Source organism: Anolis sagrei, chromosome 7, assembly GCF_037176765.1.
Source record: "Anolis sagrei isolate rAnoSag1 chromosome 7, rAnoSag1.mat, whole genome shotgun sequence".
Lineage (NCBI taxonomy): Eukaryota > Metazoa > Chordata > Lepidosauria > Squamata > Dactyloidae > Anolis > Anolis sagrei.
In genome coordinates, this window is record NC_090027.1 from 927,278 (window position 1) to 939,977 (window position 12,700).

The 12,700-nt window shown below is 46.6% G+C and overlaps 1 protein-coding gene across 1 annotated transcript in view; it reads right to left on the reverse strand.

Annotated features, from left to right (window-relative positions):
- Positions 1-12,700, reverse strand: part of SORBS3 (sorbin and SH3 domain containing 3) — a 93,010-nt gene that overhangs the window by 631 nt on the left and 79,679 nt on the right. Inside the window, exons 17-18 of the mRNA XM_067470618.1 lie at positions 8,129-8,223; positions 4,092-4,198 (exon numbers count right to left, since the gene is read on the reverse strand). Of these exons, the coding sequence (XP_067326719.1) occupies positions 4,092-4,198; positions 8,129-8,223 (202 nt within the window). The remainder of the gene's footprint in view (positions 1-4,091; positions 4,199-8,128; positions 8,224-12,700) is intronic.

A 12,700-nucleotide genomic window follows, 5' to 3' on the forward strand; every position in this document is an offset into this window, starting at 1 on the left:
GGTCATTCCACAGATACATAAACCCATTTTTCCTACTTCCAACAGACCTCACTACCTCTGAGGATGCTTGCGATAGATGCAGGCGAAATGTCAGGAGAAAAATTGCCTCCAGAACATGGCCATATAGCCCGGAAAAACCTACAACAACCCAAATAAATCAAGCATAAAACCTCCATGGACTTTGGATGAAAGTACCGTATATACTCGAGTATAAGCCGACCCGAATATAAGCCGAGGTGCCTAATTTTACCACAAAAAACTGGGAAATCGTATTAACTCGAATATAAACCGAGGGTGGGAAATGCAGCAGCTATGGGCCAATTTCAAAATAAAAAATAGATACCAATGAAATTAAATTAATTGAGGCATCAGGAGGTGAAACGTTTTTGAATCTTTACATAAAACTGTAATTTTTATGTCGAACTCTGATTAAACCATTATTGTTGTGGCTGAGATGTTCTGTGACGATGAGGATGATGGGATTCACATTCCTGGCTCTTTTTCTGTGCCTCAGATCTCTGGGCCTGCGGCTCCCACAGACAGTGCACAGTCAACATAGTGACCTGACCTGGCAAGCCCGTCTTGATTTGCGGGTCAGGTGGAGTTCTCGCCTGGCCGGCAGACGAGAAACCAGCTCGATGAAAGGTCATCGCAATGATTTCATGTAATGTTTTCATGTTAGAAAGGTATTTAGGCTTCTTGCAAACCAAGGGAAAGCGTCAGTTCAACATAGCTTATTAGCCTGGAAGCTTCATGGAATAAACTTAACCTGGAAATCAGTACACTTGGGATTTCTTGCATTGTGATTCATAGGGCAATTGTTTCATTGCTTGTATCTGGGACTCTGGTTTTGTGGCAGTCGTTGGGGAAAAAATAAAATAATAATCATAATTAAAAATCCTTACCTAGACAGCTCAAAGGAGGTTTTGCAAATTGGGGGAAAAGCCAACAGATGGCATGGATCGATAGGAGGTCAAGATGACTGATCTAAAGTACATGTTTATACAAGCCGAATGTTTTCCCTAAGCTGAATGTTGACCACCAAAGAACTGGCACCACATAGAAATCAATATATCGATCCAAGACTTGAAACATCTAAGGTCATATGGTGAGAGAGCGCCATCTCCTGACCATTTGATGTATAGAGCAGGTAATTTCAGAAACGTTTTATTTAAAAGTAAATTCCCAGGAAACTAAGTTATTAACAGAGTAATTACGGCAGAATTAATGAGGGGATTGCCTTGACCAACTTTTATGTTAAAAACATATATAAAGTTATGATTCATTTAAGAGATCTAAGGGGAATTAAGAACAATTGAACATGTAATCTGGGGATAAGGGGTAAAAGTAGGGCTGGTCAATTCGTTTCGTTAATTCGTAATTCGTTAAAAAATTCGTTAATTTTTGAATTACGAAACAATTACAAAACTTATTTTTAAACCTGGAAGTGTTTTTAAATATCGAAACGGCAGGCGCCAAAAATTTTTGTATTTCTGTCCATTTCGGAAATACGTAAGATGGCCGCCTGGCTTGCTGGGAGCTCTCCTCTCTCGGCGCCGGCTGAGCAAGCGAGAGGGCGAGCGAGCGAGAGGGCGAGCGCGAGCGGCGAGTGAGAGGGCGAGCGAGAGGGCGAGGGCGAGCGGCGAGCGAGAGGGCGAGTGAGAGGGCGAGGGCGAGCGGCGAGCGAGAGGGCGAGTGAGAGGGCGAGTGGCGAGCGAGAGGGCGAGGGCGAACGGCGAGCGAGAGGGCGAGCGAGAGGGCAAGCGGCGAGCGAGAGGGCGAGCGGCGAGCGAGAGGGCGAGTGAGAGGGCGAGGGCGAGCGGCGAGCGAGAGGGTGAGCGAGAGGGCGAGTGAGAGGGCGAGCGGCGAGCGAGAGGGCGAGGGCGAGCGGCGAGCGAGCGGCGAGCGAGAGGGCCCGCCAGAGTGAGTGCCTGCCTTCCCTCAATAATAATTTCTCCTCCCTATTCTACTAAATTAATAATTAAATTTAAAAAAATATTTAAAAAATATTGAAAAAAAAAGGGCGCCATCTTTACAAAATGTTTTGTAAATATTTACGAAATTTCGTAAATACCGAACTTTTTTTTTGGAAAATTTTGTAATTATTTTAAATATCGAAACAAAAAAAACACCCCAATTACAAATCGATTTTAGAAACAAATTTTTGCGTTGTTACCCAGGCCTAGGTAAAAGGTTAAATAGTTATATAAGTGAGCAGATGTTTGGGGTCATGATGATCTTGCCAGAAAGATGTCTTGACAAATACATATGGAAATTCCTGTTAATGATTGTATTGTGTAAATGTCAGAGTTGCTCTATGCATGTGCAAAACTAGCAATTCCATGCTATAAAAGCTGGCCTAAATGTGACATAAAGTGTGCATCAGTCCTTGGTTATGCTGATCGCCCTTACTCCGGAGTAAGAATAAACGCCTGGAACCCTGCCAAGCTGTTTCTCAATCTTACTCTAATAACAAATAGAGTAAAAGATTAAATAATAAATAATACTAATAATACTAATAACAGAGTAAAATAATAAATAACCTTGACTCGAGTAAAAGTCGAGGGGGGCTTTTTCAGACTAAAAAAGGGGCTTAAAAACTAGGCTTATACTCGAGTATATACAGTATATATGACTGTATAATTAATGTTATTGTTTATGGTTTTATATTGTTGTTATTGTGATATTGCAGCATCGAATTGCTGCCAAGTGTTAGCCGCTCTGAGTTGAGAAGAGCGGGTTAGTTCTGTTTCCAAGTTCTGTTTCTTATCCTGTTTCAGGGGATGCTCTAGAAACACTTGTGAAATGGGGTTGCTGTGAGTTTTCCGGGCAGTCTGGCCATGTTCCAGAAGCATTCTCTCCTGACGTTATGCCACATCTATGGCACACATGCTCAGAGGTTGTGAGGTCTGTTGGAAACTAGCCAAGTAGGATTTATATATCTGTGGAATGAGGTCCAGGGCCATCCAACACCTCCCAACAAAGGATTCCCCCGGGCAGCAACCAGCCAGGCTTTGAAGCTACAAGGCCATTAAATGCTAATCCTTAAAGGTTGTGAGGTCTCTTGGAAACTAGGCAAGTGGGGTTTATATATCTGTGGAATGAGGTCCAGGGCCATCCAACACCTCCCAACAAAGGATACCCCCTGGCAGCAACGTGCCAGGCTTTGGAGCTACAAGGCCATTAAATGCTAACCCATAGAGGTTGTGAGGTCTCTTGGAAACTAGGCAAGTGGAGTTTATATATCTGTGGAATGAGGTCCAGGGCCATCCAACACCTCCCAACAAAGGATACCCCCTGGCAGCAACGTGCCAGGCTTTGGAGCTACAAGGCCATTAAATGCTAACCCATAGAGGTTGTGAAGTCTCTTGGAAACTAGGCAAGTGGGGTTTATATATCTGTAGAATAATGTCCAGGGCCATCTAACACCTCCCAACAAAGGATTCCCCCTGGCAGCAAGCAGCCAGCTTTGAAGCTACAAGGCCATTAAATGCTAATCCTTAAAGGTTGTGAGGTCTGTTGGAAACGAGGCAAGTGGGGTTTATATATCTGTGGAATGAGGTCCAGGGCCATCCAACACCTCCCAACAAAGGATTCCCCCAGGCAGAAACCAGCCAGACTTTGAAGCTACAAGGCCATTAAATGCTAACCCTTAGAGGTTGTGAGGTCTGTTCGAAACTAGGCAAGTGGGGTTTATGTATCTGTGGAATGCCCAGGTCTGTAGGAAACTAGGAAAATGGTTTCCAACAGACCTCACAAGCTCTGAGGATGCCTGCCATAGATATGGGTCAAACGTCAGGAGAGAATGCTTCTGGGACATGGCCATTCAGCCCGGGAAACTCACAGCAACCCTATGCTCCTTTTATTTGCACATTTCCACTATTGTAGAAGTTCTGCATCCCTAAATCCAGAAAATGTGGAGGCCTCAAATCTCATGTTGGTTTGGTAACCTGTATTATGGTCCTCCTTCCTTAAGCCTACAGAGAAAACCTAAAGATTGATGGGCTTTGCAAACCCTAAGCCCAGTTTTTGGTCCTAGGAGGGCAATGTGGGTGCCCAGCTCCCCCCATTCCCCAGTGGGGCAGGCATACCTACAAACCATCCGTCATCGCACTGCTGCATCACGTCCACGCGGTCTCCTTCGTGGAGCTCAAGCTCGTCTTCATTCTGGGGCCGATACTGATAGAGAGCCAGGTACCTGCAACACCAGAGACACAAAGGAGTCCATTGAACACAGTGCTTCTCCACCTTCCTCATGCCGCGACCCCTTAATAGAGTTCCTCCTCTTGTGGTGACCCCCAACCATCACATTATTTCCGTTGCCACTTCACAACTGTAATTTTGCTCCTGTTATGAATCGTCATGTAAACATCCAATATGCAGGATGTATTATCATTCACTGGACCAAACTTGGCACAAATCTGAATACTGGTGGGGTTGGAAGGGTTGATTTTGTCATTTGGGAATTGTAGTTGCTGGGATGTATAGTTCACCTACAATCAAAGAGAATCCTGAACTCCACCAACGATGGAATTGAACCAAACTTGGAGCACATAAAACTCGCATGACCAATAGAAAATCATAGAATCATAGAATCCTAGAATCCTAGAGTGGGAAGAGACCTGGTGGGCCATCATCCAGTCCAACCCCATTCTGCCAAGAAGCAGGAATATTGCATTCAAAGCACCCCTGACAGATGGCCATCCAGCCTCTGTTTCAAAGCCTCCAAAGAATGATGTCCCGGGTGGGAGAAAGAAAGACCTCTTCTCTGTTGGAGGCAATGTTACAATTGGCCACCTTGATTAGCATTGAATGGCATAGCAGTTTCAAAGCCTGGCTTCATACTGCCTGGGGGAATCCTTTGTTGGGAGGTGATTAGCTGGCCCTGATTGTTTCTTATAGAATCCTAGAGTTGGAAGAGACCTCCTGGGCCATCTAGTCCAACCCCATTCTGCCAAGAAGCAGGAAAACTGCATTCAGAGCACCCCTGACAGATGCCCACCCAGCCTCTGTTTCAAAGCTTCCAAAGAAGGACCCTCCACCACATTCCCCTGGGGCAGAGAGTTCCACTGCTGGAAGGGTTAGGTGGGCATTGAACTTGTTTTGGGGAGTTGTAGTTCACCTACATCCAGAGAACACTATGGACTCAAACAATGATGGAACTGGACCAAACTTGGCACGAATGCTCAAATGTGAACACTGATGAAGTTAGGGGAAATAGACCTTGACATCTGTGAGTCATAGTTGCTGGGATGTATACTTCACCTACAATCAAAACGCATTCTGAACTCCACCAACAATGGAATTGAACCAAATTTGGCACACAGACCTCCCATGACCAACAGAAAATACTGTAAGGGTTTGGTGGGCATTGACCATGAGTTTGGGAGTTGTAGTTCACCTACATCCAGAGAGCACTGTGGACTCAAACAATGAATGATCTAGACCAAACTTGGCAGCAGTACTCAATATGCCCAAATGTGAATATTGGCGGAATTTGTGGAAAATAGACTTTGACACCTGTGAGTTGTAGTTGCTGGGATGTATAGTTCACCTACAATCAAAGAGCATTCTGAACGCCAACAATGATGGAATTGAACCCAATTTGGCACACAGAATTCCCATGACCAACAAAAAATATGGGAAGGGATGTGTGGGCATTGCCCATGATTTTTTGGAGTTGTAGTTCATCTACATCCAGAGAGCACTATGGACTCCAACAATGATGGATCTGGACCAAACTTGGCATGAATTCTGAACTCCACCAGCGAGGGAATTGAACCAAACTTGGAACACACAGAACTCACATGACCAACAGAAAATATTGGAAGGGTTTGGTGGGCATTGAACTTGTTTTTGGGAGTTGTAGTTCACCTACATCCGGAGAGCACCGTGGACTTAAGCGATGATGGGTCTGGACCAAAATTGGCACGAATGCTCAATATGACCAAATGTGAACACTGGTGGAGTTTGGGGAAAAGAAAGCTTGAGATTTTGGAGTTGTAGTTGCTGGGATTAATAGTTCACCTACAATCCAAGAGCATCCTGAACTCCACCAACGATGGAATTGAACCAAACTTGGCACACAGAACTCCCATGACCAACAGAAAATACGGGAAGGGATGGGTGGGCATTGACCATGATTTTTTAGAGTTGTAGTTCACCTACATCCAGAGAGAAATGTGGATTAAAACAATGATGGGTCTGCACCAAATTTGGCACAATACCTACATGGCTAACACTGAATACTGGTGTGGTTGGTGGGGGGGGGGGGTAGTTTTAGGATTCTGGAAGTTGTAGTTCACCAACACCAAAAAGGAAGAGAAAGACAGGTGGAGAGATCTGCAGCCTTCTCTGCCAAAGGAGTCCTTAAGACCATCCGAAATATGTGTCTTCTGGTGGTCTTTGGCGACCCCTCTGAAAACCCCCTCGCAATGATGAATGTGGACCAAATTCGTGAATTCTGAACTCCACCAACATTGGAATTGGACGAAACTTGGCACACAGAGGTCCCACGACCAACAGAAAATACTGTGTTTGCTGATGGTCTTTGGCGACCCCTCTGATACCTTCTCATGACTGACACCCCCAGGAATCCTGACCTCCAGGTTGAGAAACACTGTGTTTTAGGTTGTTGTAGGTTTTTTCGGGCTGTATGGCCATGGTCTAGAGGCATTCTCTCCTGACGTTTCGCCTGCAACTATGGCAAGCATCCTCAGAGGTAGCGAGGTCTGTTGGAACTAGGAAAATGGGTTTATATGTCTGTGGAAGGACCAGGGTGGGACAAAGGACTCTTGTCTGTTGGAGCTGGGTGTGAATTTTTCAACTGACCACCTTGATTAGCATATAATAGCCTGACAGTGCCCGGAGCAATCTTTTGTTGAGAGGTGATTAGATGTCCCTGCTTGCTTCCTCTCTGTTGTTGTGCTGTTGCAATTTCACTGTTTTTTTAATACTGGTAGCCAGATTTTTTTCATTTTCATGGTTTCCTCCTTTCATCAGCAGAGCACCTGATGAACCTGATGACACAGGATACTATTTGAGAACACAGAAATGCTGGCCCACGCTCACAACCACCAGGTCAGACGACACAGAGAAGCCAATGAAATCCACAAGAAGCATGTGGACAATGTCAACAGAAAGGAGGAAAGCATGAACATGAACAAAATCTGGCTACCAGTATTAAAAAAACTCTAAAATTGCAACAGCAAAACAGCAGAGAGGAAACAAACAAGGACATCTAATCACCTCTCAACAAAAGATTGCCCCAGGCATAGTCAGCCCATTGTATGCTAATCAAGGTGGTCAGTTGAAACATTCACCCCCTAGCTCCAACAGACAAGAGTCCTTTCTCTTCCTTTTTGGTGTTGGTGAACTACAACTTCCAGAATCCTAAAACTGCCCCCCCCCCCAACCCCACCAGTATTCAGCAGACAAGAGTCCTTTGTCCCACCCTGGTCATTATTCCACAGATATATAAACCCATTTTTCCCAGTTCCAACAGACCTCACTACCTCTGAGGATGCTTGCCATAGATGCAGGTGAAATGTCAGGAGAAAAACTGCCTCCAGAACATGGCCATATAGCCCGGAAAAACCTACAACAACCAGTGATTCCGGCCATGAAAGCCTTCGACAATACTGTGTTTGAGACTCCAAGCATTGCTATTTCCATGGCGAAAAGCATTCTCCAAACAGCAAACCCTTGTAAAGTATGCAGATCAAAGCATTTTTTCGGAGAGAGAGTGGCCTTTTGTTCCATGCTTGCTTCGCGGATGAGAAAAGGAGGCTTTGCGGAGGGGAGAGGAATGTGCCGAGGCCAACACTCTTGCGGGCAACCTTTCCCACTCCCAGGAAGGCTCGGAAAAGATGGATTGTCTCGCCTTTGGGGAGTGCCAAAGGGCCGGGCAAGGGACAGGTAGGGCAGCCGGCGGTTTCCGCTTCCTCGGGCGATCTGGGAGCCGCTCTGAAGAAGCCCTTGTTTTGAGCACAATGCAAGCCCTGTCTTGAGGCAGCCGTCTGCGACCAGACCGCCCTTCGGGTCACTTCGCAGGGATGGATGGCCCGGCCAGGCGCCCGCCGGAGTCAAGGGTTTCCCTTCGCAAGACGGCCACAGTAGCCTCACTTACGGGGTCCACTGTATGCTGGGAGGGGCCGCTTCGGAGGTCTGCCCGGGGCTGCGCGGCTGCGGAGATCGAGGCGCCGCCGTCTCCAGGGCCGGATTCTGTGGACAGAGCAGAGGGAAGGCATGAGGACAATGCACACAAAGACTTCGGTTCAATGTCTTCTCGAAGGCTTTCAGTGGACCCTGGAATCACTGGGTTGCTATGAGTTTTCCAGGCTGTCTGGACATTTTCCAGAAGCACTCTCTCCTGACGTTTCGCCCACATCTAGGGCAGGCATCCTCAGAGGTTGTGAGGTCTGTTGGAAACTAGGCAAGTGGAGTTTATTAGGCTTGGGCAATCCATGGTTCTAAAGTACTTACAAAACTAAAGTTCTGGTGGTGAAAATTTCAGAACTCTAACAAAACTCTCAAAATTTCATAATAAATGGCGGTTCCTAATTGGTTCTGTCATTAAAATCACCAATAATGAAACAATAATTAAATTTTGAAAGTTTTGTTAGAGTTCTGAAATTTTCACCACCAGAACTTTAGTTTTTGTAAGTACTTTAGAACCATTTAGAACCATGGATTGCCCAAGCCTAGAGTTTATATATTTGTGGAATGTCCAGGGCAATCTAACACTTCCCAACAAAGGATCTCCCCAGGCAGCAACCAACCAGGCTTTGAAGCTGAAAGGCCACTAAATGCTAATCCTCAGAGGTTGTGAGGTTTGTTATTAATCTGCTTTTTTATCCGACCTACTTGGGAACTGCAATTCCCTTCCTTGGGCACCTGTGCCCCTTTCTAAAGTGTGCTGCCCAAAGACCCTAATAAATCATTGATTGATTGATTGATTGATTGATTGATTGATTGTGAGTTCTGTTGAAAACTAAGCAAGGGAAATTGATTTATCTGTGGAAGGTCCAGGAGGGGAGAAAGAACTCTTGTCTATTGGGGGCAAGTGTGAATGTTGCAATTGGCTACATCGATAAGCACTGAATAACCTTGCAGCTTCAAAGCCTGGCTGCTTCCTGCCTGGGGGAAACCTTTGTTGGGAAGTGTTAGCTGGCCCTGACTCTATTGTGGAAGGCTTTCATGGTTGGAATCACTGGGTTGTTGTAGGGGTTTTTTTTTTTTTGGCTATATGGCCAAGTTCCAGGAGCATTCTCTCCTGACATTTCGCCCATATCTATGGCAGGCATCCTCAGAGCTTGTGAGGTCTGTTGGAAACTAAGCAAGGGAAATTGATTTATCTGTGGAAGGTCCAGGAGGGGAGAAAGAACTCTTGTCTATTGGGAGCAAGTGTGAATGTTGCAATTGGCTACACTGATTAGCACTGAATAACCTTGCAACTTCAAAGCCTGGCTGCTTCCTGCCTGGGGGGATCCTTTGTTGGGAAGTGTTAGCTGGCCCTGATTCTGTTGTGGAAGGCTTTCATGGCTGGAATCACTGGGTTCTTCTAGGATTTTGGGTTATATGGCCATGTTCCAGAAGCATTCTCTCCTGACTTTTCGCCCACATCTACGGCATGCATCCTCAGAGCTTGTGAGGTCTGTTGGAAACTAAGCAAGGGAAATGTATTTATCTGTGGAAGGTCCAGGAGGGGAGAAAGAACTCTTGTCTGTTGGGGGCAACTTCAAAGCCTGGCTGCTTCCTGCCTGGGGGGATCCTTTGTTGGCAAGTGCTAGTTTGACATCTTAGAATCCTAGAATCAAAGAGTGGGAAGAGACCTCCTGGGCCATCATCCAGTCCAACCCCGTTCTGCCAAGAAGCAGGAATATTGCATTCAAAGCACCCCTGACAGATGGCCATCCAGCCTCTGTTTCAAAGCCTCCATAGAAGGAGCCTCCACCACACTCCGGGGCAGAGAGTTCCACTGCTGAACGGCTCTCACAGTCAGGAAGTCCTTCCTCATGTTCAGGTGGAATCTCCTCTCTTGTAGTTTGAAGCCATTGTTTCCTTGCGTCCTAGTCTCCAGGGCAGCAGAAAAGAAGCTTGCTCCCTCCTCCTCCTCCCTGTGGCTTCCTCTCACATATTTATCTCATCATGCCTCCTCTCATCCTTCTCATTCTTCAGGCTAAACATGACCAGCTCATTAAGCCGCTCTTCATAGGGCTTGTTCTCCAGACCCTTGATCCTTTGAGTCTCCTTCATCCTCTGGACACTTTCCAGCTTAGAGTCAATATCTCTCTTGAATTGTCGTGCCCAGAACTGGACACAATATTCCAGGTAAAGTGGTCTAACCAAAGCGGAAGAGAGCATGGGGAGCAGGACTTCCCTAGATCTAGAACAAGGGTCCTCATAGTAAGGCCCAGGGGCCAGATGTGGCCCTCCAAGGTCATTTACCTGGCCCTCGTTCAGGGTCAACCTAAGTCTATAACGACTCAAAAGCACACAACAACAACAACAACCATCCTATCTCACCAGCCAAAAGCAGGCCCACACTTCCCATTGAAATACTACTAAATTTGTATTTCTTAAGATTGTTTTTCATTTTAATTATTGCATTGTTTTTAATTTTTTTGCACAACAAATAAGATCTGTGCAGTGTGCATAGGAATTCGTTCATGTTTTTTTTTTTTTTCCAAATTATAATCTGTCTCTCCAACAGTTTGAGGCACTGTGGCCTGGCCCTCTGTTTAAACAGTTTGAGGACCCTCTTTTTGCCGCCCCATCACATTCCTGGCTCATGTTCCCCTTCTTCCTCCCCACGAGGACTCCAAGGTCTTTTCCACACGTCCTGCTCTCGAGCCAGGCCTCATCGTCCCCCGTTCTGTCTCTTTGCATTTTGTTTTTTCTGCCTAAGTGGAGTCTCTGTCATTTGTTCCTCTTGAACTTCATTTTGTTGGTTTTGACCCATCATCTCTCTCCTACACCACTGGAGAAATGACACTGCTTAGCCGGTATTGCACCACCTGACATCCGCTGGGAAGTAGCAAGCCATAGTGAAAGGACCAAGGCAGAGACATCTCCAGCTCATCCCCTGTTTGGGTCTCAGCCAGCACCTCAACGACTTAAATCCAGAAATAGTTTTCTAAGATCTACAGAGACACTCGCTGGAACATCCCAGCAAGCAAGAGTCCAAAAGTGGCAGGCTCAAACCCAGAACCTCAACCAATGGCTGATACCAAGTGAGAGACTCCCTCCTGGGCACACAGAAGACTGGGCGACTTGGAAGGCGCTGAACAGACTGCGCTCTGGCACCACGAGATGCAGAGCCAAACAAAATTGGAGCTCCTGGTACAGTTGTACCTGCACAAGCATAGATGAAGCTCTCACCATGGACCATGCTCTGACCTACAAGAAGCACTGCCTGAACATCAAGCAAAAATGGGTGCTAGAAACAATATCATACGAAAGCTGACTGGCACAACCTGGGGATCACAACCAGACACAGTGAAGACATCTGCCCTTGCGCTGTGCTACTCTGCTGCTGAGTATGCATGCCCAGTGTGGAACACATCTCACCACGCTAAAACAGTGGATGTGGCTCTGAATGAGACATGCCGCATTATCACGGGGTGTCTGCGCCCTACACCACTGGAGAAACTACACTGCTTAGCCGGTATTGCACCACCTGACATCCGTCGGAAAGTGGCAGCCAATAGTGAAAGGACCAAGGCAGAGACATCTCCGGCTCATCCCCTGTTTGGGTATCAGCCAGCACGTCAATGACTTAAATCAAGACGTAGTTTTCTAAGATCTACAGAGATACACGCTGGAACACCTCAGCAAGTGAGAGTCCAAAAGTGGGAGGCTCAAACCCAGAACCTCAACCAATAGCTGATACTTAATGAGAGACTCCCCCCTGGGCACACAGAGGAATGGGCGACTTGGAAGGTGCTGAACAGACTGCGCTCTGGCACCACGAGATGCAAAGCCAACCTCAAGAAATGGGGCCACAAAGTGGAATCCACCGGGAAGGAGTAACCAATAGTGAAAGGACCAGGGCAGAGACATCTCCAGCTCATCCGTTGTTTGGGTCTCAGCCAGCATGTCAACAACTTAAATCAAGAAATAGTTTTCTAAGATCTACAGAGACACTCGCTGGAACACCTCAGCAAGCGAGAGTCCAAAAGTGGCAGGCTCAAACCCAGCACCTCAATCCATGGGTGATACCAGATGAGAGACTCCCCCCTGGGCACACAGAAGGCGCTGAACAGACTGCGCTCTGGCACCACAAGATGCAGACCCAACCTTGAGAAATGGGGCCACAAAGTGGAATCCACGACATGCGAGTGCGGAGAAGAGCAAACCACTGACCACCTGCTGCAATGCACCCTGAGCCCTGCCACATGATGCACAAGGGAGGACCTCCTTGTGGCAACACCAGAGGCACTCCAAGGGGCCAGAGACTGGGCAAAGGACATTTAATCAACTACCAAGCTTGCAAATTTTGTGTTTTGTCTGTTTGTTTGTTTGTTTGTTTTGTTCTGTTAGAAATGTAATACGATTGACTGGTTGCCCTGACACGACAAATAAATAAATCTCTCTCCTCTGTGAAGACGGTTTTGCATTCTGCTCCTGTCCTCTGGAGTCTTGTCTCTCCCTCCCCATTTGGTCCCATCTGCAAACTGGATGATCCTGCCTTCTCGCC